Source organism: Trematomus bernacchii, unplaced genomic scaffold (genome assembly GCF_902827165.1).
Source record: "Trematomus bernacchii unplaced genomic scaffold, fTreBer1.1, whole genome shotgun sequence".
NCBI lineage: Eukaryota > Metazoa > Chordata > Actinopteri > Perciformes > Nototheniidae > Trematomus > Trematomus bernacchii.
In genome coordinates this window covers 3,353,648-3,380,194 of record NW_022987797.1, presented here as the reverse complement: position 1 = coordinate 3,380,194, position 26,547 = coordinate 3,353,648, and the positions used below count along the sequence as shown (strand labels likewise).

At 40.5% G+C, this 26,547-nt stretch overlaps 1 protein-coding gene across 1 annotated transcript in view; it reads left to right on the top strand.

Moving 5' to 3' along the window:
- LOC117497863 (filamin-B) overlaps nt 1–26,547 on the top strand; it is a 79,869-nt gene that overhangs the window by 19,742 nt on the left and 33,580 nt on the right. Inside the window, 14 exon segments of the mRNA XM_034149896.1 lie at nt 10,630–10,739; nt 11,060–11,195; nt 11,988–12,085; nt 14,117–14,264; nt 15,033–15,151; nt 15,541–15,615; nt 15,847–16,009; nt 17,404–17,604; nt 17,754–17,891; nt 18,727–18,853; nt 22,101–22,237; nt 22,325–22,518; nt 23,547–23,660; nt 24,443–24,586. Coding sequence (XP_034005787.1) covers nt 10,630–10,739; nt 11,060–11,195; nt 11,988–12,085; nt 14,117–14,264; nt 15,033–15,151; nt 15,541–15,615; nt 15,847–16,009; nt 17,404–17,604; nt 17,754–17,891; nt 18,727–18,853; nt 22,101–22,237; nt 22,325–22,518; nt 23,547–23,660; nt 24,443–24,586 — 1,904 coding nt within the window.

Here is a 26,547-nt window from a genome sequence, read left to right as displayed (position 1 = left end):
GAGAAACATTCAATCGACAGATGAATTTGTACATCCGATTTCTCAAGAGAGCATGGAACGTGACTCGTGCATTACAAAACATAATATCGATCAGGTGGACACAACGTTTCCTAATAAATGATAATACTGTCATTTAAACACTGAAAGTGTTAATAAGCAACTGTTGGTTAACAAGTTCAAGATATAAACTTTAAAAGTAATTATTGCAGTTTTAATTGATCCAACCAATATTACATGATTGTGACATTTTGCTTTGTTCACATATTTTTTACTGGAACAAAAAGATATAACAATAATAAATAAATGTACTTTATAAAGCGCGTTTCTAAATACTCAAAAGAACTTTGCAATGGATTTAAGGATGCAAACACGCATACATACATACATGTACACACAAAATGCAAATAAATGAGTTCAATAATACAGGCACCAACATGCATCTTGACTTCAGTGAGCCTTTTTGCCTTTGGGTATCTACAATGTTATTTCATGCTTAAAGGATCTTTTTAAGATGATTTTATTGAGCAGGTTGTTATGACTTCATGGTGACTCAGTAGCACGCGGTGTCCCCCGACTCCCCCCCCCCCCCCCCCTGGCTGCTGCAGAGCCACACTCGTATTCTTTGGGGCTGACATCAGTGTGACGATGAGCCGCAGGCGTCTACTGTTCTCAACTGTTCAGGAGTAAATTGTCGGGTAGAAAGCAGAACATGTGTGTTTGTGAGACGCTGACGCAGTCATCGTGTGAAGGAACAGCTGTTTCAACCGGGACAGATGTTGGAGATGTGGAAGAGATAGAGAGAGGGAGGCAGGTATTCATCTGTCACAAACAGTGAGTTACAGTTACCTGACTCACCCTCTGAGGTGTGTGTGTGTGTGTGTGTGTGTGTGTGTGTGTGTGTGTGTGTGTGTGTGTGTGTGTGTGTGTGTGTGTGTGTGTGTGTGTGTGTGTGTGTGTGTGTGTGTGTGTGTGTGTGTGTGTGTGTGTGTGTGTGTGTGTGTGTGTGTGTGTGTGTGTGTGTTGTGTGTGTGTGTGTGTGTGTGTGTGTGTGTTGTGTGTGTGTGTGTGTGTGTGTGTGTGTGTGTGTGTGTGTGTGTGTGTGTGTGTGTGTGTGTGTGTGTGTGGGTGTGTGTGTGTGTGTGTGTGTGTGTGTGTGTGTGTGTGTGTGTGTGTGTGTGTGTGTGTGTGTGTGTGTGTGTGTGTGTGTGTGTGTTCTAAATAAAGACGTAGTGATATTGGGATATTAAATAAATTCCTTTTAACCAAGCCCTATTTGAAGCTAATGTACTTATACAAATATGTTTGATATTCTAAATGTGTATCCTCTTGATTGTAAGTTAGCTTTCTACAGTCTGTTGTTCGCTCTCCAGACTGTTCTCAGGGTGAGTACATGAACCCCAGGGCTTGATATAGGTTGGTTAGTTTAAGTGGTGGTAGTTAGTTATTAGCGGAGTGGATTCGGCAGACCGTAGGGTTGTAGGTATTTCTGTAGTCTGATGAGGGCTCATTCTTTAACTTCCTGTTGCAGAGAGAGGGTGTGCCACTCTGATAAGAGAGGCATTTTGTTCCAACCCAGTTCACCTTTACGCACATTTACACTCAGACGTTATCTCCCTCCTCCTCTTTCCGTTTCTCCTTGTTCACTTTCTTTGTCCCTCCCAATGCAAACGTCACCCCTCCCGGCCCCACGTCTCTCTAAGTTTCCTTGTTGCCTTGGTATTGTTGTGTCTCCATAGCGACAGGTCAACAAGTCAGCAGGTATCTGCAGTGGCTCAGACGCCCTCTATCTGACGCAGACCCGGGCTAACAGGGACCCTTTTTGTGAATGGAACTGTGGACAGATACATCTCTGAATGAAAGAGGAGCTGAGCTGGTTTCTGTGGGAGAGGGCGGGGAGCCACGACAAACCTGACGGGAGCCTTTTAATGACTGGAGCATGTACACATGGAAAACTGAGCTCTCCTTCTACTGGTGCTCCAGACGTCAGGAGCATCCATGAGGAGTAGAGAAACTCTTTGCTTACTGAAATCCACTTGATTGTTTAACCCATTAGTTTATTAATTGAAAAATCTGTTGAAATATTGATCCAGTTTTCAGACTGAAAGCAGTCTGAAAAACACAATTTTTTTTAGGCTGAACCTGAAGTTAAAAAAAATCAGACCTCAGTAATTATACCCATACAGTAAATAACCCAAAATCTTGTACGTATGGTTATGAATCCTTATGACAGCAGCACAGGTTTGAATCTGACCCATGGCCCTTGGCTGCATGTCCCCCCCCCCTCTTTGCCCCTTTACTTCTTATCTTCAGCTGTACAAATAAAGGCAAAGTGCCCAAACATTGTAAAAAAAAACAAGGCAATCTTGATTTTAAGCTTTTTTTATTTCTAGAATTGAGACGGAAAAACAAACTAATCAGGACAATTTACAATGTTTGTTTTACTTAACAGCCGACATATATGATATGCAAATAATGTATATTTAGTTAATATTGCCAAAATATAAATGCCTGTCTAATTTATCTGTCTAACTCTAGTTTCTGTATCATCACCAATAATTATACTTTTCTCAACGCCTTATTCCAAGACATATACAAAAAAGAAAATCTAAAATTGCCTTAAAAACGTTTTAAAACTGGGAATTTTCAGAGAACAGATTGAAATTTACGAATATGACATGACATTTTAAGATATTTTTTTGCACAGCTGTATATACTGTAGCTGTAGAGACTTTTAGGTTGGTACCTTAAATGTATTGTTATTAAATGCCCAACCCCACTAGCGACAAAGCTTATACCCCATTAAAGGTGGGGTAGGTAAGTTTGAGAAACCGGCTCGAGATACACTTTTTGTTATATTCCATGGAATGCTCTTAACATCCCGATAGCAATGAATATCTTAAGTGCTTTGACAAAAAATCCATAAAAAATGTCATCTGTGGAAGCCGTAGTACTGTAAAAAGTACGACCAATCATTTTAGCCGGCCCGGCTAAAATAACTGGATGGCCTACCTGCCTGTCAGCCTTCCATCTGTGCACAAACTTATCTCGTGCCCTCATTGGTCATGTGCGCGTTCGTGTGTGTTGGAGGAGGGGCTCTGTAAGGAAGTGGCAGATCTTTTCCGGTTGTGTTTTTTCAAATTCTAGCGCACTCGAGCTGGTTTCTCCAAAATTACATACCCCACCTTTAAGTGACCATAACAAATATTCATTGGTTAAAAATGTATTTCGTAAACAATACCCTAAAAACTGAGTAGTCAACTGTAAAGATTAAAAGACCATTTAAGCATCATTTGTCTCACAGAACAGATAAGGATTCATAAAATGCCGGAAAAGGCCCCAGTTCTCAGGATATTTCTATTACTGTCAGTATTTAAAGTTACTTTAAATCTTTCTATGACCAGACTTGGGGTCTTCATCCACTCTGAGAAAAACACCGCTCCAGGGGCCACTTCCTCCAGAGATCCTCACTTTATTTATTCGTGCTGGACGGGGTCAAGGACTTTCTCCCATTGGCACGGTTGGTCTAACAAGGCCAATAAATTCCTTAACCCTCCTGTTGTCTTCGGGTCAAATCTGACCGATTTACTTCTTTCATCAATCATTACTTTTTAGTTTTAGATTAGATTGCATTAAGGCTTTATGATATCCTTCACAGAAGACATTTGAACATATACAATTGCTGATCACCACTTTCATTGCATTTTGGATGATTTAGTCAACTTTGTAACAACCGTGGTGTTCCCGCCATAAAGAAATGGAATTAGTAACCATCCGGATCAGATAAAACACACACACACACACACACACACACACACACACACACACACACACACACACACACACACACACACACACACACACACACACACACACACTCTAGATGTCCCCCCCCCCCTTATGTGCCCAATCCCCCCACATGGATCACACCTGGCACACCCAATACATGTTCAGTGTCTATTCTTGTATATTTACTGCAGTTTTCCATGTATACCAGTAGTCTGATACAATATGTACAGTTTGAAAGGGTGTTAAATGAAATTTGGTGATGATTAATGGTTTTTGTGTTAATGTAATAGCAGTTAAAACAGGACCGGTCAAATTTGACCGCGGACACCAAAGTAAGGGGGGGGAAACGAAGACAATAGGAGGGTTAAAGGATATGATTAATAGCATTTGTCATTACCTGCCCAGGTGTGTGAGTGTGTGAGTGAGTTGGCGGTGTGAGTATCTATGGTTGTGTTCTTTGGAACCAACCCAGAACATTACATGAGCATTGTTCACTTTGAAACACATTAGTTAAGCACTTTAGTGTCCTCGTTTTAGAGCCTAACTCACTGTTAATAATTGGTGGATGATGGATTTGAAGCAACATAACAGCAAAACACACACACAGACACACACACACACACACACACACACACACACACACAAACCCGAGACTTCAAATCTGAGGATACCCCAAATACGTTGGTGTGTTTCTGTTGTTTTGCTCTTCTTCTATCAGTGTTTTGACTCACTGCATTTTATATATTTGCCGACCCCCCCCCTTCTCCCCCTCTCTCTTTGTCTCATAACTCTCGACCTTTATGTGAACAATAGGCTACCATGGCGATAGCCTCGTTACTCACAAAACTGTGTCGGCAAGGACACACACACACACACACACACACACACACACACACACACACACACACACACACACACACACCGAGAGAGAAAGAGTATTGAGCTCCCCAGTCTGATGTTCTGAACTATTTTGAATGAAGTTAAAATAAGAAATATTTCATCCATACTCCACATTTCAAAAACATGGACAAACAATGGCATGACATTAAAGCAACCTCTGTGTCAAGACCCTCTTAAGAGTCCCAACATATATGAGCTGTCACAACAGGACTGGAAATACATTTTTAAAAAAGTCTACTTTTAGTAGACGCCAAACTACTAGAAAATAGTAGTTTGGCGTCGGGGGGAAATCGATTCATGATTCACAACTTCCTTAATCGATATTGATAGTGCACCAAACCAAAGTTCTGACAAGAAAAATCTCAGTTTTACATGTTATTGTTTTTACAGTTGTTGTTTATTAAATTGTCAGGTTTCTGAGAAAACAAGAAAGGTAGCTAGCCTAAGAATACTAATTTTATTTATTTATTTATTTAATGTATTACTTGAGCTTGTTATTCTTATGCTGCGTTCACACCGGACGCGATGCGATGTTTGGGGGCGGCGCGATTACATGTAAAGTCAATGCAGAGATGCGGACAGGCGCAAATTCGCTCCGACGGCGAGCATGAAGCGGTGGACACGGCGCGAATCACGCGATTGAGGCGATTAAACGGTGCCGCGTTAAACGCGAGAGTTCAATTTTTTCAACTCGAGCGTCAAATTCACGTGACGCGTTCTCGCGGAAGCCAATCAGCGGTGAGGATCTCAGCCGCCGTCACTGACGTTCAACCACACATCAGCCGTTAGCTGTTAGCAGTTAGCACACAGAGCTCACAGCTCCTCATATCTGTTCAGAAACTGGACAAAAGTTAAACAAGTACAAACCACAGACTGTCTGTGCCATGGCGAATACAGTCGCTGGTTTATTTATGTCTGTAGGCCGTTGTTATGAGTGTGGAATGAGCATATACAACGTTAGCTTAGCCTGGTCGACCCGATCTTCATTCAGAAAACAAGCATTTTAAAAGGTGTTTCGCCTGCCGTCTTGTCTGCAGACTTGTCAAAGCATTAATTCATGGTTGTTACTAACCGGTATCAGTATGTTGTTACTTCGGCATCATTTAGAAACGTGTATTACAATTTAATCACGGTAAAATATGTTCATTTGTTGTAGTTGTAGCTCCCAAGCCAGCGCGTCTTGTTTGAATGATGCGAGTAAACACAGCTGGCAGCCGCGGTGAACCTCCAGCGTTTAGAGCGATGCGATAGGAGCGATTAGAGCGAAGCGAATATTCGCATAGCGTCCGGTGTGAACGCAGCATTAAAGTCAAGTAGTTTATTTGTGCAAGTTTAGCATGAATACATGTTAGGATTTTTTCATGTAAACATGTCACAGTAGAGCTGCAGAATACAAACATGAACCTGAACATTAGCATTATAGGGCCCCTGAAATGGAGGTTCAATTTTGAAATAATCATGAGATAGAAAAATGCCCCTTTCACACCAACGCGGTTCCAGGGCCTGTTCGGAGCTAGAGCCTGATAAGCACCGGTTTTTCCTGTTCACACCGCAGCGGAGCCGGCTCTTTCCCTACCAAGCACCAAAAAATGGTCGGTCTAGAAGCAAGAACCGCATACGTCACGCTTACGTCGGAGGCGGGGGCAGGGGCGGGATCAACCTGAGCAATAACAGTTTATGGCGAGTACGGCAAATGAAAGTTGTAACAAGCAGTAGCGCTGACCAAAGTGACTAGAACACAACCACACACTTATAAAAAAACACACTTTATAAAGTCAGGCAACACTAACCAGGCTTAGTGTGATTCTGTTTATTTGTACCTGGCTTTGACCATCCATTCGCTGTCATTGATCGGGAACCGCGTTGGTGTGAAAGGGGCAAAAGACTCTCAAATTATGACAATTTATTACTTTTTGGGAAAAATGTCAACCCTACTGGATACCCCTCATAAAATGGAACCCCTGTTCTTACAGGGAGGTTTGAAAACTTTTCCCTGATCTTTGTTTTTCCCCTCTTGTAAATGTAGAAGGTCAAAAACCCTCATTGTTTGACGGGGTAATGACCCAAAGAGTTATGCAAAAGGAGACAATGGGTCAAAAATAGAATTTGGTTTTATTGGCCACAATCCAAAAAGGTTAGAAACCCCTAAACCAAAGGGAAGTGAGGAAATCTGTTTGAGGAAACTGTTAAAAATTAAGAGATCCTTTTAATCTCTTTCTCAAGCTTTAACTTAACAGAAATGTACCAGTGCGTTAGCTCCACCTGGTTTCAATTATTCAAAGTGTCTCATTTGGTGTGACTGATCAGTGCTAAGCTTAGGCGCCGTTTACACGAGGAGAAAACTGCTTGTATCTGCATAGTTTTGAGTGCGTATAGCCCTATTATTTACACGAGGCCGATAGAAACTGACCCCACAAACGATAACGGGTCCCAAGGTGGATAGATTTGCAAACGAAACGCTCTGGGGGGTCAACCGAGTCCGTGTAATCACCTCTATACAAATATTTCCTGAAAAAATAGCGAAAGAAAAAAAAAATAGCACCTCTCCTGCTCATTGCTGTAGCAACTATCAAAAATAGCTGTGTTAATTAAACGCACAAGGGGTTCTTGAATGAAATAATATTATAAAAGGCAAACCAGAATAGTTAACGCCCAATATACTCCTTAAACAAAATAAACAGAGTCAGATTTCATGCATTGATCCATTATATTGACAAAGGAGGATCTCACCCGGTGTTTGTAGAGAATATCTCTCTTTTCTGAGCGGGGTCCTCTCCACGGAGACGTCGGTCGATGCAATATCCACAGATTCGGTTTCTTTCAGTTAACTTCCCCGTAGCATTTATCCATATGCTGAGGAAATTACTATATCCCGCTGAATACCAGCAATCGCCACACACACTTCCTCCTGTCAGTAGCTACTGCTAGTGCTACTGCTACTGACCATGCTACAGATATTAGTGCAAAAATATACAGCTCCTCTACCACAACCATCAGCAACAAGTGGACATGGAGAATTACATGAACTACATGTTGCTAAATACACCGCGGGGCATGAACAGAAGGGTAGCCATGGCAACATTGCGGCGGGGGCTGCTGGGGCTGCTCTTCTTCGCTGCTTTTGGTGTATTTTGGCGGAAGTTGCAGCGCCACTTACAGTCCCGGCATATGTACTACAGCGTTTCCAGCGGCCTCGTTTGAACAGACACGTTAAATGAAACGAATGCATGTGAACGGAAGACTTTTTTGAATACGCATACTGTGCATAAACGCAAACGGTCCCGTGTGAGCGGGGCCTTAGTGAGTGACCTCAGCCGTGGGTGTGGGGGTGGGTGTGGGTGTGTGTGGGTGGGTGTGGAGGGTAAAGGCCGCTGACGGGTGCTGCTCACTGACAGGATGTTTGCAGGAGAGGCGGCACTCACTCTCACAGGTGTGGCAGGTCAACCTTGCAGGGAAAAGAAAGGAAGGAAGAAAGAAAGAGTGTGTGTGTGTGTGTGTGTGTGACAAATGAGACGTAAAGAAAAACTACAGAGTAGAGAGAATGATAGTTAGAAGAGGGGGAAAAAGACAGATATACAAAGAGATAAATAAGTGAGTTAACTCTGGAAAAACAGAGATTAGGAATGTAGAAAGCAGGATGTTGCAACATCGTGTGTGTGTGTGTTGTGAAGTGTATCCTCCCTCAGTGTTGTGTCACCCGTGGTTGAGGCAGCAGTCTCCCAAAGCTCCACCTAAACCTGAGTTGCTGAAACATGTTTTTGGCACAGCTGGTCTGCTGACAGTGGAGTAGAGCTGCACATTCACCATAGGATTTATTACACACACACACACACACACACACACACACACACACACACACACACACACACACACACACACACACACACACACACACACACACACACACACACACACACACACACACACACACACACACACACACACACACACACACACACACACACACACACACACACACACACACACACGAACACGAACACACAGTGTTGAAAGTCAGCTTGTTGTTGATATAAAGAGAACCTCTACTAATATGGGAGGAAGAGCTCTCCATTTTAAACTTTAATATACTGTGTTTGTTGCCTTGGTTTTTTGTATATTTCCATTCCGTGTCAATTTTTTCTTTATTTTTTATGTTTCTTATCATACTGTACACACATCTCAGATTTACCCTGATGTCCTTGACATATTTCACCCCGCCCTACCAACTTTGAAACTATATAGAGCAAGGAAGCAGACAATTATAAATGAGTTTCCCTTTAATGAATACATTGTTATTATAGGACAGAGGAATGTAGACGGAGATTAAAAATGACTGGAATGTTTTGTCTTTTTCACTCTGAACTCGGTGTGCTGCAACCAAAGATTAGCAAATAAGTGTGTGTGTGTGTGTGTGTGGTACCAGCTGGTACAGTGAGGTCTGATTAATGAGTAACGTTCCCCTGCTGCACTCTGTTCTGTTCTGCAAAAAAAAAAGGGTAAAACCTGAATATTGACAGTTAACTGGGAGCAGGTTTTTATCTCCATCTGGGCTCAGTGTGGCACAACTTTCATCCCCATCTGAAATAAGCCTCCGTTTTCTGCAGTAGGATGACACACAGGTTGATCAGAAGTTGAGGCTGTGGTTTCTGCAGTTAAACTTTTCTGACAATACAAACTTAAAGGTCCCATGTCATGCTTCTCCGGTTGTTACCTGAAGGTTGTTATGCATGTAAACGGTCTGCAGAGTCACAAACCCTCAAAGTACACCCTGTAGCGAGTAAAACTCTAACACAGAAAAGACCTGTCTATGCTGCTCCAGAACGCCTCGTTGGAGATTTTTCTTTTTCTAAATGGACCAATCCGCGGAGCTCCTCACACACACACACACACACACACACACACACACACACACACACACACACACACACACACACACACACACACACACACACACACACACACACACACACACACACACACACACACACACACACACACACACACACACACACACACACACACACACACACACACACACACACACACACACACACACACACACACACACACACACACACACACACTCAGCCAGCCTTATTTTTCTCAGCTGCAGCTCCGCGGATTTCTCAGCCTGAGACAGCGGGCTGTGAGTCTGTGTGTGTGCTCGGGCCGGGCCTCGCCGTGTCCCGCAGACCCCACGCAGCAACCAGGAAACGACACCAGTAACCCAGCTCACACTGTCCGCTCCAGCAGCGAGACCCGCAACGTCCCGCCAACACGGCACCCAGACCCCACGCAGCATTCTCATCTGTTTGTCATTACTGGTGTCCTTTTCTGGTTGCTAACGCCATTGTAACACATAATCACTGATGTTCCGCTGTAACGGTGGTGGACTCATCAGAGCACAGTGGGCGAGCTGACCAATCAGAGCACAGTGGGCTCATAGGGAGGGGGGCAGGAGCTCCAACAAGCCGTGTAGGACAGAGAGTGAATACACATACTATACAGAGATGCTGTATGAGAAACCAATGTGAGTTTGGAACATTGAACAATGTAAATCTATTCTAGTAGACCTCAACAATGGAATTATGATCAGTAGAAATGGCCATGACATGGGACTTTTAAATTAAGTTTTTAATATCTCAATATCATATTATTTTCTTTCTCTCCCTGAGTTTTGTCGTGTTGGATTTTATTTTAATCATGTTTAACCTTCTCGGTGGCCCCTGTTATTTTTTAATTTATTATGTTTAGAAAATCAGCTCAATGAGACTTTAAATGTCAATCATGTTTTATTATCATTAAAGTTATTTTCCTCAGTTACATGCTGCTAAAGTGGACTCTCAACTTATGATTTGGGAATTAGACCGCGCCATAGGGTCACAAGTCCTTTAAAAAGACTTTTATATATGTATGTATTAAAATTCTCTCCTCCTTCTTCAGACTCTAAAGCCATCGTGGACGGCAACCTGAAGCTGATCCTGGGTATGGTCTGGACTCTGATTCTGCATTACTCCATCTCCATGCCAGTCTGGGAGGGTGAGGAAGAAGAGGTAACAGAAGATTTTATATTGACTTGTATCTGTCTCATGACTTCAGACAAAAAAAAATAAAGGTGCTATGTTGAATTATTTGAAAATTCTCTGAATGTCGTGTTTGGGTAATTGAATACTGAAGAACGTTGTGGATGGTCTCTCATTTTTTAAAGAGACATTACAATCTATACACTCATTGACAACACAAAGCAAACAAAACATGTTCATTGTTACATAAATACTTTTTTGAAATTGTATAACCTGAAAATTAAAAAGACAATACATCACAATTACAAACCGCTGTGAGAAAATTGACTGACTGGTGCTTGTTGTTGCAGGCAGAGTCAAAGACACCTAAGCAGCGCCTGCTGGGCTGGATCCAGAACAAAGTCCCTGACATGCCGATCAAAAACTTCAGCAAGGACTGGAGGAACGGCATGGCCCTGGGAGCGCTGGTGGACAGCTGCGCACCAGGTTGTGTGTGTGTGTGTGTGTGTGTGTGTGTGTGTGTGTGTGTGTGTGTGTGTGTGTGTGTGTGTGTGTGTGGTGTGTGATGTGTGTGTGTGTGTGTGTGTGTGTGTGTGTGGTGTGTGTGTGTGTGTGTGTGTGATGTGTGTGTGTGTGTGTGTGTGTGTGTGTGTGTGTGTGTGTGTGTGTGTGGTGTGTGTGTGTGTGTGATGTGTGTGTGTGTGTGTGTGTGTGTGTGTGTGTGTGTGTGTGTGGTGTGTGTGTGTGTGTGTGTGTGTGTGTGTGTGTGTGTGTGTGTGTTGTGTGTGTGTGTGTGTGTGTGTGTGTGTTGTGTGTGTGTGTGTGTGTGTGTGTGTGTGTGTGTGTGTGTGTGTGTGTGTGTGTGTGTGTGTGTGTGTGTGTGTGTGTGTGTGTGTGTGTGGTATATCTACCAAGTTTGACTCTTCTGAGGGATGTAGGCTTTTAACCCCTGTTGCTGGGGCTTCTTAATTTAATAATGATTTATAAATGACAAAAGTAAAACATATTTTATTATATTATCCATTTTATTATTATTTTAGGGAATATTTGTTATGTTCGTATGAACTGATCTTCTGTTATTTATGGCGATAATAAAACGTGTTCCTTTTTTAAACAAATAAAAAAGGTCTAGCTAACTATACGTAGGTCCAAGGATCGATATTGTGACATATCGTGTTTTACTATGAATACCACTGTATTTCTCTGGAAATATTTTATATCTTCCGTGCAGACCTCGCTCTGTTGTGTGGTTGACAGTGTGTGTGTGTGTGTTTGCAGGCCTGTGTCCCGACTGGGAGACCTGGGATCCAGTGAAACCAGTGATGAACGCCACAGAGGCCATGCAGCTGGCTGACGACTGGCTGGGCATCCCGCAGGTTAGATTCCTCTTTAAATGACACATTTACATTTGTTTACCTTTTAACTTTAATTTGTATTATTCAATATTTTTATTACATTTTTTAAATCATGACATACAGACTTTTCCCTTTAATTTAATGTATAACAGAAAATAACGAATATAACAAATTAAATTCCTTATTACTGTAGCCTTGAATGCTAACAATGCTAAGCTCTAATACAAGATGCAGGGGCTTTGCATCTTGCACTGTGCAAACAGCTGATGACCATCACATTATCTCTGAGTGGTGCAGCCTTTCAAAACAGAAGTAGCTCTGCTGTGATTTCCTCCAGAGGTCAACAGTCGCTGGCAGCTCCTCACAGATGCTGTTTGGTTTCCTGATTGTTAGCAGCAGAGGACACTCACTGAGTTTGTTTTACACACTTTTGTTTAAAGCAAGAGGATGCAACCTGAGCTGTATTATAATGGCTTATGTAACAAAAGATACTGTTCTTGGGGAAATTATTAGGAAAGTATTTATGTCACTTTGGAATAACTGCTGCAGATATTAAAGCTTATGTTTGTCACTTAACTTTTAAGCCCTTTCTTCAGTATGTAGAACAACTCCAGCAGTTATTAAGTGAAGAAATCTGATTTCATATTCATAGTGGAATTGTAATTTGTGCCACCGCTGCATTACTTTATGCTCTGCTTCCTGTTAGTCTGCTGACACCCACAGGAAGTCTCCTCCAGAGAAAACAAAGCTGACAAACCTCACACCCATGATGGTGGAAAATGAGTTCATTCCATTCAAAGATCTGACATTATAAAGAGTTTTTTTAATATCCGACAGCTGAGCATGTGAAGCAGAGTGATGTGTGGGGAAAATGACGTGATCAGAATAAGAGGGCAGTGACTGTATGGTGTGACAGAGTTCAGGACTTCCCTGCCACATACCGGCCTTTTCTGGTTTGGGCTCCTTGGTCTCAATGAAGGGAAATCTTAAAGGGAAAAGTCGCTCATTCTCATTTCACTTTGTATCGCTGCAATGTGGATAATATGTGTCAATAAATGATTTCTAGTGATTCACATCAACGGTTTACTTCAGTTAGTAGCTCTGGGTCTCGGCAACACGGGGAGAAGCAAAGTTTGTTGACATTTAGCAACGTTTTGGAAAGGTTTTTATGATCATCTTTAGTAAATGGTTCATTTATAGTAAAACACTAAATCCCTATTTTCCTGTGAAGAAAAACCTTGAAATGATCAATAGTGATGTTTCCTAATTATTATTAATGCTATAATTGTTATAATAGTGTTTTATCATTAGTTTGTCATGTGAAATAATTATATTTGATATATTGTATCATAGATGATTATAGACAGGGGTGCACATAACTGGTACGCAGGTACGGCAACAATCTGAAATGCGTACCGTCACTTGTGTCACAAAGCGCATTTGCGTACTGACGTACTTGAGAAGCTTTTCCAGAAGGCGGTTAGATCACCGGACGACAGAGTCGGTCTCCGTGTGCACAGACAGGGCTGCTGTTAACGTCGGTCTGTACAACGGATTTGTGCCAAAACTACGCCAACCGGCTGCGGAGGGAGACTCCCCCCCCCCCCCCCTTCACTGGAGAACTGCGCTAAAACAGCTGATCACAACGTTCACACTCTGTGGTCACGAAGTACTCCACTAGCCCCCCCCCCCCCGTCGACTTTCCTGAAAGTACTCATCGGAGTACCTCACGGAGAAAGTTATATGCACCCCTGATTATAGACAGCAACAATTTGATTTTGATTTTGATTTAAAGATCAAGTTGACTTTCAAGTTGACTTTCAAGTGGATATTCATGTTCTTCAAATCATTTCCAAAATATTACAATGATTGACCAGAAACCAATTACTATCGAATTAGAAAGTACCATCTGTCTGATTTTTTAAAATTTAAATAAAAGAGATTAGCCACGTACACACTGACAGTCCAAATCTGATTTTAGGGATTTTCAATAATTAACAGATTTATTTAAGTTTATTATCCTAATTCTGACCCGTCTTGGTGTGTGTGCAGGTGATAACTCCAGAGGAGATCATGGACCCCAGTGTGGACGAGCAGTCGGTGATGACCTACCTGTCTCAGTTCCCCAAGGCCAAACTGAAGCCAGGAGCCCCTCTCAAACCCAAACTCAACCCAAAGAAGGCCCGCGCATACGGACCAGGTACACACACTAAAACTGAAAAACAAAATGGTTTAATAGAACACACACTGTTCATAGTTCATTATATTTTTGCAGATGTATTTTAAAAAGTGTGTGTGACCTATTCTTCCGAGTGTGTGTATGCTAATGGTACACTGGTCTTACAATGTGAGGAAGTGAGCAGCTGTTAGTGTGAACAAAGGAAGCCACTCTGTATCTGACATACACACACCAATGGTAGCCTGCAGGAAGAAATTACCTTGAAATTGTTACAGGAAGCAGGACACACACTGGATTCATTTTCAAGTTTTTGTTATTTTATATAATTATTATTATTATTGTAAAATGAATATAGAATCAAGAGTTAGGGTGTATAAATATGAAAAAGCTCCAATATATAGTGCAGAAAGTAGAATATTGCCAAAAGTCTGTGTCTATATCTATATCTATATATATATATATATATATATATATTAATATATATATATATATATATATATATATATATATATATATATATATATATATATATATATATATATATATATATATATATATATATATATATATATATATATATATAAGTTAAATGTATATATATATCAGATTTATACAGACAGTTACACTGATAAATATGGATTGCCTAAAGGTCAGAACTGCAGTGTGGTCAGCAGTATAACTATCTATATGTATTGGTATGTGAGTGCAGATATACAGCAGGTAAGTGATGCAGTAAGTAAGAAGTAACATGAATGTTTACTGACTGTGTGTTGTTGTGTTCTCCTGCAGGTATCGAGCCGACAGGGAACCGGGTGCTGCGTCCGGCCGTGTTCACTGTGGACACGTTCAGCGCCGGGCAGGGGCAGGTCACCGTCTACCTGGACCATCCTGACGGCACCAGAGAGGAGGTACGGCCCCAGAATATCTGTAGAGATATATAGGAGCCATATTGAGAAACAATGTTTATCAACTCCCAGGTCTGTCAGTGATTAAAAACATTCAAAAAACTATCATGTGATAATCCTACAGATGGAAGAGGAGGTTTCATTTGAACTTTTGTTCATGTTAAGTTTGAGTTATTATCTTTACTTTAATATCATTTTTCATTACCATATTACTTTTATTTTCTATATGAGAATTTCTTCACATGGAAAAAAACATCTACATTTCTTAATTTCAGTAAAATGTTATTTAAAAGTATATTTGTTTGTGTTTCTTCTAATTGGGGAGATGTGATATAAGCTTATTTGGCTGTTCGTTTAGTCCTAAAAACAGTATTTCTCTGTGTGTCCAACAGCTGAAGGCGGAGCCTAATGAGGGCAAGAAGACGCTCAGCGTCACGTATATTCCTCAAGTCATGGGAACTCACAAGGTAAGGGTCATTTCTCTTTCTGTAAACATGTAAAAATACATTAAAAAAAAAAGTTAAATGTATTTAGCTCTTATTGTATTTTTTCTTTGCCATACAACTGAGTGAAATTATTTTTAAAGTCAAACTTAGCTACTTAACTCGTCCCTATTTAAGATCTGAAATTCTGTGGAAGGAAGTTTTATGATTATCATTCATGCTCTAACATCAATCTCATTTGTTTTTGTTTCCTAGGTAACGGTGATGTTTGCAGGCCAGCAGATTCCCAAAAGTCCCTTTGAAGTGAGCGTGGACAAGGCGCTGGGCGACGCCTCCAAGGTCACAGTGAAAGGCCCGGGAGTCGAACCTGTGGGCAACATCGCCAACAAGCCCACCTACTTCGACATCTACACTGCAGGTCAGACACGCACACACGCACACACGCACACACGCACACACACACGCACACACACGCACACACACACGCACACACACACACACGCACACACGCACACACGCACACACACCACCTCTGAGGGGGTTTCACACACAGAGACAAGTTGTCTTTATAGTAGCATTCCTTCCAATCTGTCCCTCAGACAGGAAGTGATTTCATAGACTGTAAACCACCTTTGAGATTGAAGCTTGGTTTTGTAAAAGACAACACACAGGCGGTCAGTGACTCGCCTCAGTTCCCCCCCGCTCATTGTTCTCTGTGTAACACACACCGGAGGCTTCTTGACATGAGTCAGCTCGTCAGGAATACCGAGTAAAAGCTTTTCCTTTCTGCTGTACTCATTAAAAATGAAGTCACAGTATTTATTAGTTACTTATTACCTTATTTATACAGCAGAAGGAGGAACTTTTTCTGTTACCATAAGATAAGATATATTTTTCATGTCCACAAATGGAAAACATTTGTGTGGACTCTGTCCCGCAGTTCCACTGAAAGTGAAATCATATTTAAATCCTTCGATAAGATTTAGGCTTGCTGTAGTGTTCCTGGAGTATCACTGAGATACAAATTATGTTTTTTTATAAACCTGCTGCATCAAGTTTTTTTTTTAAGATGTTAAGCGTGTCTTTCTTTTAATCTTTAAAAAAAAAAAAATCTTTTCACCCTATTTTTTTTATATACCACAACATTACCCTTTGGCCATGTACCTATTTGTTTGTAAGTTTAATAGCTCGTGTAGATTCAGCTCAGTGGGTGCCGGTAGTACAGAAATCGTAATGTTTTTTATTTTAAAGAATTTTAAAGATGGCTTTCAAAACTGTGCAGATCCCTCTGTCTCCAGAAAGACAGAGATTCTGCCACATTCAAACTAAACCTTCTCCCCCTGAATGGCAGCGCACGCTGTTAATGTTTTACCCCTGTTTAAATTACTATAATTCGGTATTTAAGTTCAATTTCCCGCTACTTTTTCTTTTGATTTCATGCTACTCTAGACTTATACTCCAATATATTTATTTTGAAGCTTTAGTTTAGCTTTTCTACTAGTTATTTTACATAAGACATACATTCACATTTATAAATAACTTCAGGTTAAGATGAGCTCCACCTTTATCAGCTGTGGTTGAGTGCTTTTACCTTTTCAATGCTAATACTATTGTACTTTTACTTACTTAAAAATGTGCAACTTTGACTGAACTAAAAGATCTGAGCATTTCTTCTACTGGCTTAACAAAAACAAAACATTTCTCTATCTGTTATCATATCTTCAGCATGGGTGATGTGTTTCCACCATTTCAATATATTCAAGTTACAGCAGTGACTGAGGTATAAGGCTGACTGCTGATGTTTCTGAGCAGGGGCCGGTACAGGGGACGTGACGGCCATGATCCGAGACCCTCAGGGCCGGCAGAACGTGGTGGAGGTGATGATGGAGGACAAGGGCGACAGCACCTACCGCTGCACATACAAGCCCACCCAGGCCGGCCCCCACACCGTCACCGTCAGCTTCGGAGGGGCGGGGATCCCCAAGAGCCCCTTCAGCGTGGACGTGGGCCCCGGTGAGTCCTTTTTTTAAGCTAATGAACTTGCAGTATCCTTGCTGTTTTATCTTCACGGCTGATTGCATGGTAAAATCATCATGGCCCTACTGAACCTTCCTGTAATGCGTCTCCTCTCCTGATGTGTGTGTTTCTCTGGGTCTGAGCAGCCTGCATGCCGGGGGCGTGCCGGGCCACGGGGCGGGGGCTGCAGCCGGCAGGAATGAGGGTGAAGCAGGTCGGGGACTTCAAGGTGGACACCAAGAACGCCGGCAGTGGAGAGCTGAAGGTCGTCGTCAAAGGACCCAGTGAGTGTTTACACTGCAGAGTTAATTAAAAGGACTACACCCAAACATTTGAAGCTTTATTGACAACATTGACATTTTAATCTGAAAGCGACAGTGGAATCTTTGGCACCTTTTTCTTTTTGTGCATGTCTATTGTCTCTGTTAAACTGGTATGTCTGCACAACTGCAGATAAAGATAGGACTACACTAATGTGTGTTATTTTTGGCTGATGCTGTTTGTACAATTAGTTCCCAGTGCTGCATAGGATTAGTTTAGACTTCCAATAACTCCAGAGCGCTGGAAAGTCGCCCCAAAATTGATGTAATTATTTCCAAAATTGCCACCAAAAAAGTGTTTCTAATGAAATATGGTATTGGTGGCATTTCTCCAGACATGGTTGATCCCCAGAGGATACATCTTCATTTCACATTTGTTTATGAAAGGAAAACTGATCATGCCTCTGCATTTACCTAAGATACTTTTTTCCTTTTTTAATAAATATTTTATAGGAAAAATAAAACTTCAATCAATGCCTATAAAGGCAAGGCAAGTTTATTTGTATAGCACATTTCAGCACAAGGCAATTCAAAGTGCTTTACAAAAATGAAAGACATTAATAGCATTTAAGAAACATGTTTAAAAACACTCATTTAAAAGCAAAGATACATGAATCACAGTTACAGTGCAGTGTGAGATACACACATCTGAACGAACCCCCCTTTGGAAAATTATAATCTGACCCCATGGTACCTTTTAGTTTTCGCCGAAAACTATTCCTCTTTTAATAAAGAGTGATGGCTAAAGAATTTATTTTCCAAAATGTCCGGATGTTCTCTAAACTGTGTGTGTGTTCAGAGGGCATCGAGGAGCCGGTGAAGCTGATCTCCAGTCAGGACGGTGTGTTCTCCTACGAGTATTATCCCAACAGCCCCGGAAAATTCACCGTCTCCATCACCTGGGGGGGTCAGCACATCCCCAAGAGGTGAGCTGTTACTGTCTGCGTGTGTGTGTTCAGAAAATGACCTCAGCACATGACCTCATCTGATCTGAATGGTTGGAGCCAAACACTGTGGGAGTGTTGTGTCCGATGTGTTCTTTATTTAGTCTCAGGCTGGGTCCTTTGTCCTTCATAGGGTTTTTTATCATATTCAGTGACCCTCATCCTGGTTTGGTTGACTAAACCAAAACAGTGCTTTGAAGACATTTAAGTCTTATCTTTGTTAAATAAAACTGTAAATGTTATTGTATAGTTTGAGTCAAAGAAATTCATTGAAATCCCTTGCAAAAAAGTACATTTGAGTCTTTTATCGTTGGAATATTTTAAACACTAGTCAATCTAGTCTAGCCAGAAAATAACATTACTCAAACCTCCCGAACCCTGGTGTTGTCATTGATGACTTAAACTGAAAAAAGTCATTTAGACTGTACAGAAAACAGAACTGCTGCATTGCAACAATTTGTAATCTTTTTATCAACGCATAAAATAGAGATTTTGTTCAAGTTTTTAAACTTGTATTTGCAGTAATATTCCACAATTATATTACAGCACAATACAGAAGTTAGAATTGAATGACATCGTTGCCCTCTCATCATAATCTTAGTCATGGTTTTTATTAACTAAATTAGAAGTGCGAGTATAATACAGGGAGTTCCGCATGTAAAAAGCAGCCAGATGTAATGGGACTCTCGACAGCAAGATGAGTAGCCACACTTAGACAAACAAGATCTGTATCTGAACTTGTACATGTAAGGGAAATATCTGTAAATATATAATTAAATGAAGCAAAACATTTCACAGAGTCATGTCCTGTGTCTAAATGCTGTTGAGTCATAATTACACACAGGCAGCCTCAGAGGTCAGACACAAGAGAACGTTCCCACAATGAAGAAGCAATCTTCAAATCTGTGGAGGTTTGGAGAAGCTGACCTTGAGCATGTTTCTGTTTTATTTCATCCAGCGCTGACTGTTAGGTCATCCAGATACTGTAACACACAGAGAACATGTTCTATCACTGTTTCTGATTATCTGCTGGACGGAGACAGAGACGGACAGGGAGAGAGTTTCAAGGTTTTTATCCAGATTATACAAATTAGGACAAGCTACCTGAAGTACTCAGGATTCAGGGTGTCATGTAAACACTTTAACTATGTTTATGAACGCATTTGTTGATACAAAACATAATGATTCAATTGTTTAAAAATCCAGACACATGTGCACAGATGAACAGAACACTTCATGTTAAATGAACAACCAGAGTTTTCTTGCTAAAAGTGGTGCAGCCATTTTAGTTTTTGAGTCCTGAGCTGGAAGTTCTGTGAGTAGGTTTTTCAGCAAAGCTCTTGCATACAACATTTTGGAAATCACTGGAAAAACGAATGATATATGAATAAGATCCCTGGTGGCTGCATTAGGAAGGAAGAAGAAAAAGGGAAATGTTAGGTTGCCAGTTTGAAAGGTAATGTCTGGATCATTAGTCGTGGTCCTGCCTTGTGAACGGCATGTTTCTTTTGGCATCACCTGGAAGATTGTCGATATCCACTTTGATCCATCTTCATTTTCTTTTAAATATAGACATATTATCTTTTCTAGCATTTGGACTACCTATGTTGTAAATGTATTATCTTTTTAATTTACACACGGCATCTATTGCACGTCTGTCCGTCCTGGGAGAGGGATCCTCCTCTGTTGCTCTCCCTGAGGTTTCTTCCATTTTATCCCATTAACTGTGGGGGGTTTCTTTGGGAGTTTTTCCTTTTCCGATGTGAGGGTCTAAGGACAGAGGGTGTCATATGCTCTACACACTGTAAAGCCCCCTGAGACAAATGTGTAATTTGTGATATTGGGCCATATAAATGAACTTTGATTGGTTGATAGTAGAAACAGATGATAATTTTATTTTAATTTTATTTAACCTTTATTGAGATAAAATCTCATTTTCAATGCTGACCTGGCCAAGAAGGCAGCAACGTTACACATAACACATAACACAAACATATAAAATACAGAGAACATAACAAAGAAAACAAAAGACGAAAAAGCAGTCACTACATTGTGCACATTAGGACAATAAAAAAGTACACTACTTGTTACTGCAAGAGCAGCTGGTGGTGAGGACTTCAGACAACTTCAATTGTATACATGTACTACATTTGCTAAATACCTGGTGGAATAAGTATGGTTTCATTTGATATTTAGAAAAGTAAAAGGTGTCTGTGTGTGTTGTATTTTGTTGCACTGTTAGAGGAGACTGGGACTTTAGATTTTCATTGCCGACCTACACTGTGGCCTTTGTGCACATGATAGTAAAGCCTTTGAACCTGGTGAACCTCTGGGCCTGCACATCTGATGCAGCTGTGCAGCCTGCTCAGAGGCTTGGTCCAGATGTGGCCGAGTTAAATGTCCAGCCTGTCAGAACTCCCAGCTACAGGTAGCCCGGAGACCTCAGTGTTCATACGTTACAGATGCACCAGGACACGGATCGTCTACAGAAGGCTAAATCACAGATGAGAGAAAGCCGGTTTAAACATCTGTACAGCTGTGTGCTCGGAAATGCACGTTAGGAAGGGAAGTGATATAACACAGTGTTTATAGTGCTCACTCACACAGATGCACCAATTAAAATACAGCACGGATGGCATCGGTGGTGCTAAACATATGTTTTACTGCTGAAATATTACAAAACAAATATTATTTTGATGAAAATAGTATACAATAAATGAATTAGAATAATACTTATTATGATGAATTATAAATAATTATATTGTTACTATAACATATTTATTCGAGTAGGGAATGGCATTGTTGTGGTATATCAACTGCCATTGTGCCCTGTTATTTTTAATTGTAAAGCACCCTGGTTAACGCTTGTTCTATTTAAATTGGCTTTTTTTAAACGGTTGATTTCCTTATTTTTAGTAGTAACAGCAGAAGTAGTAGTAGTTGGTGTCGGGGGACGTTTTGGCAGACACTTTAAAAAAGTTCGACAAAGACACAATTGAAGGCAAGAGAGAAAAAAGTAAAAAGGAAAGTGTGTGTGTGTAATGAAGACAGTAAATCCCAACAGACAGTTTTATTTGGCGTGAAGCTAGTTTCTGAATGCACATGAACACCACACACACACACACACACACACACACACACACACACACACACACACACACACACACACACACACACACACACACTACTATGTGATTTATGCTTTCTGACAGTATTTTTCTTCTTTCAGTCCATTCGAGGTGTCAGTAGGTCGTGAAGCGGGGTCTCAGCAGATCAGGGCCTGGGGTCCTGGCCTGGAGGGGGGCATTGTGGGTAAACCTGCCGCCTTTGTAGTGGAGTCCGTGGGCACTGATGTTGGAGTGCTTGGTGAGTTATTCTTGGTTTTACTGCTGGACACAATTCTGCTAACCCCCCACTTTACATTCAGTCTAATCCCACCTTCTGTGTCTTCAGGGTTTGCCATCGAGGGTCCTTCTCAGGCTAAGATCGAGTGTGAGGACCAGAACGACGGCTCCTGTGATGTCCGATACTGGCCGCTGGAGGCCGGGGAGTACGCCGTCCACGTGACCTGCGATGAGGAGGACATTGAACACAGCCCCTTCATGGCCTTCATTGTCCCCGACAACAACGCCAGTGACTCTGAAAAGGTCAGAAAGACACTAAATCTGATGAAGCGCTGCAGGTTGTATTTTTTGAAAGCCATCTTGGGCTGGGCAATGTTGACAAAATCACAATATTTTTGACCAAATACCTCAATATCGATATTGTCATGATCTTAAAGAATTGACTATTGATGGGTTCAATACATTTTAACATAATGAGATGATAAATAATCATTACTACTGATGAAAAAGTGATAGAGTGGTTATAGGAAAAAGATAGAACAGTCTGGAAAGTTGAAATAATGACATCACTTTACTGTAATGGTTCCTTTAAAAACCAGGAGACCCTTAATCAATATAAATATATTACGCTATCCGAAATCTAACACGATATCCAGCCTCGTATTTCAATTAATATAACATCGATATATTGCACAGCCTTAAGGCCAACCCGGAAGTAAGTATCCCACAATTGCAATTGCAATACAACTCAAAATTATCTTTGAAAAGTTTATTTTTTTAAACATTTGAACCTGGCCGGATTTCCGCATGATAATTGTAACTGCAGAAATGCAATTTAGCTGTTCATCATGGTCTGAGTCTGATGTTTACTGAAATCTTCTTGATTTCTATTGTAAAGTTTGGAAAACAAAACAAACTTTTATTCCACATGTGAAACAAGAAGGTAATAACGCCAGAGTATTTTAAGCTTGATGATATAAAACTAATAACTTGACATGGTCAAAAAAACAAATCACTTTACAGCCAGTTTAGCTTCCACTCGATTCCAAAATATCTGATGAACATGTGCAAGGGTGCACACTCTTAAAGTACCAATGCTCAATTACAAATATATATATATTCTTTCTAGACATACAATAATAAACTTAAACTCAAACCTCAATTAAAAACATCCTTATTTAGGATTATTACATTACTTCTTATATACTCAAATTAGAAAAGTTATAACGCCAAAAGTACATATTCAAAGAAATGAACAGGAATACTATGAGAAAGTCTTTGCCTCTAAATATGTATGTATGAAATAATCAGTGTTGGTTCTGTGGTTGTAGGTTCAGGCTTACGGGCCGGGTCTGGAGAAGACCGGCTGCCTGCTCAGCCAACCGGCAGAGTTCACGGTCAGCGCTAAGGATGCTGGGAAGGGACCTCTGAAGATCACGGCTCAGGTACTGACACACTATAAGACTTTCAGAGATGTCAGAATACTTATTTGGTTATTAGTTGTTTTCAAATTGTTTGCACATTACACTAAGGATCTACAATAGGGGGTCAAACAATACAAGACCGTTCACAAGGAGGACATTCACAAGACTGTCTACACTCTAATCCACATTTGGTGAAAAAACACACACGAGTTACGGAAAAGAAGAAAGGCCTCGCGGGAGAGTTCTTTCTGACAAAAGCGATCCACATTTCTTGTGTGGTGATTAAGGAAGAAAAAGAGAAGGTGTTGAGGTGTTGCTGCGTCTCTGCTCTAACTGCCGCTCTCAGACAGACGTGTGACGCACCTTATTTGCTTGTGTTGTTTCTCATAGCGTCTTATGTTTGCTGCTTCTGCATCTTAAAATTGTGAATTTCTGATACTGCCTACGATTAAACTCTGACTATTTTCATTATCGATGAGTATATTGACTGTTTTTTATGTGCTTTATAAATAAGATAATTTAATCATTCTCGTGGTAGCAATAGTTGTTGGAGTATTTTTCATGGAAACTTTTGAAAGCAAACAAAGACACAATTGAAGGTAAAATAATAAAAAAAAGTACATTCAATCTGACACACACACACACACACACACGTAGAGGCAGCAAGGAAGTTTGTTTGTATCGTTCTTTAAACCTAAAAACACTTGTAAGCAGTTTGGATTTCAGTGTTTTATTTTGGGAATCGTAAACCGTAATGTAACCTGACCTCTGTCTCTCTGTCTCTCTGTCTCTCTGTCTGTCAGGACGCAGAGGGACTTCCTGTGGAGGTGAAGGTGAGGAGTAAAGGAGAGGGGCTGTACTCCTGCTCCTACACTCCCACCTCCCCTCTCAAACACACCTTGGCCGTCACCTGGGGAGGAGTCAGCGTCCCCAACAGCCCCTTCAGGGTAAGCAGCCAATCACAGCTCCTCGTTAAAACAGGAAGAGATGTCCCGCCCAAACCCCAGGACCCGTTTAAGACAGGAAGTGCTAAGGTCATCCAATCAGAAGCTTTAGTTAAGGCAGAAAGTTTCAGCGTTGTCCAATCAGAGTCAAAGGGGAGTTTTAAGACGGGGCAGGTGAATATTAAAGAAGGGGGCAGTAAAACTAAGAAGCCTCTGGTCATCATCACTACATACACTGAGCAGAGGTTCAGCTACTAGATCAGCTGCACTGAAGTCAGTTCTTAGAAGAATGCAAAAAAAGGGAACTGCTACCTCCGCGACCCGACCACGGATAAGCGGGAGAAGAGGGATGGATGGATGAAACATGTATCTTCTAGATTTTCATGTCCTACCCCTTTTAACTAAAATGTGTGCTACCGTTTTCACACTTGGAGCAAATCGATCAAATAAAAAATCTATAAAAACAAGACAATCTAATCAGAATACAACGAGAAAAACAACATATATCATAAAAGGAATACGGTACTACTTGAAGAGACAAAGGAGGACTGCCTCAGGTAAAAACAAACATAATCAAGAAATTGATTCAAAAAATACATGAAGAAATATTTCCACCATGGGACTTCACTCACTGCCCCCTTTTGAAGCAGGTCACAGAACTACTGCGGCCTTCAGGTAACAATACACCTCTATGTATTTGTGCTCATTCTAATGAAATAAAAACACAACAATTCTTAGTTTAAGGTGATTATATACTCATGAGAACATAGTTAGGAATAATATAGTAAATGCCTGCTGATGGATCCCCCAAAACCCTCTACACTGGTTCCATAATGGACATCACTCAGATTAAAAGCAATTTCTTTTCATCTGTTTCTCCAAAAAAAAGTGTTTATTACAAAATCTTTAAGTATTATTTTGAACAAAACTATACCAAATACTACCCTGTTAGCATATCAAACATCTGCTTGGTAGCTAATATAAAACGTAATACTGTATCTGCAGTATTCTACGGCGTTTAAAAACGTATTAGATTGTGTTGCCAATAATTCAATAGAACCACAAGTTATGTATTATTAAGCCAGCAGTACAGCATATGTTAATCAGTTGTTTATGTGCCAAAGTGATATTTAACTATTAGTCTGTGTTAATTTGTTTGATATCTGAACTGCATACCTGACTTTCATCATAGAAATGTTCTGTTCTAAATAAGCATGACTGCCATCACTAACACTACTGTTTAAGATACAAAATTGCAATTGCAATTTATTTGTTCAACAAACCCAACTGTATGTCTTTTACATAATTTTCACATTTTATATAATAGATAACCACACTGTAGGCTCTGTCTGTGCACTGTTATAACAACCTTTGGTTTGTCTTTTTCAACCTCAACAAGCATGTTTTGTATGTAACCCCCACATGTCTTCCCTGCACTGTAACCCCTGCCCATGCACCTTTTCTTTTTATACTTTTTTTTACCAATACACCAAAACAGCATAGATTTATTTCTTAATGAAAATAAATCTTAATGCTGTTGAATGAAAACCTTTTCACAAGTTTTAACATCATGTGTTATAATTAAAGACTTATTGGCAATTAATCTAACAAGCATTAATTTAGGATGCTCTGTTATATCCGCATTTATGATGATATGATTCAAGAATTTAAATATGTTGCTCCATTGTATTTAATCAAAGTCTAATCATAAAACCAAAACGTAGTATATTCATTATATACAACAAATCAAAGTGGAAAAGTTTTTATTTTACAGTTGAAATGCACTTACCAGTCTTCTTTGCAATGTACCCACCTTTTTCATTTTTCAGATTTAGAGTTTTAGCTATGAGGTCGTTTACCTTGTTTATCAGCCGTCTTCCCTTCTCCCAGTTGTTAGGGTTTGTTTCCACCGCAGGACAAATAAGTCTCATGAGGAACTTCCTGTCTGAATATATGTTTCTGTG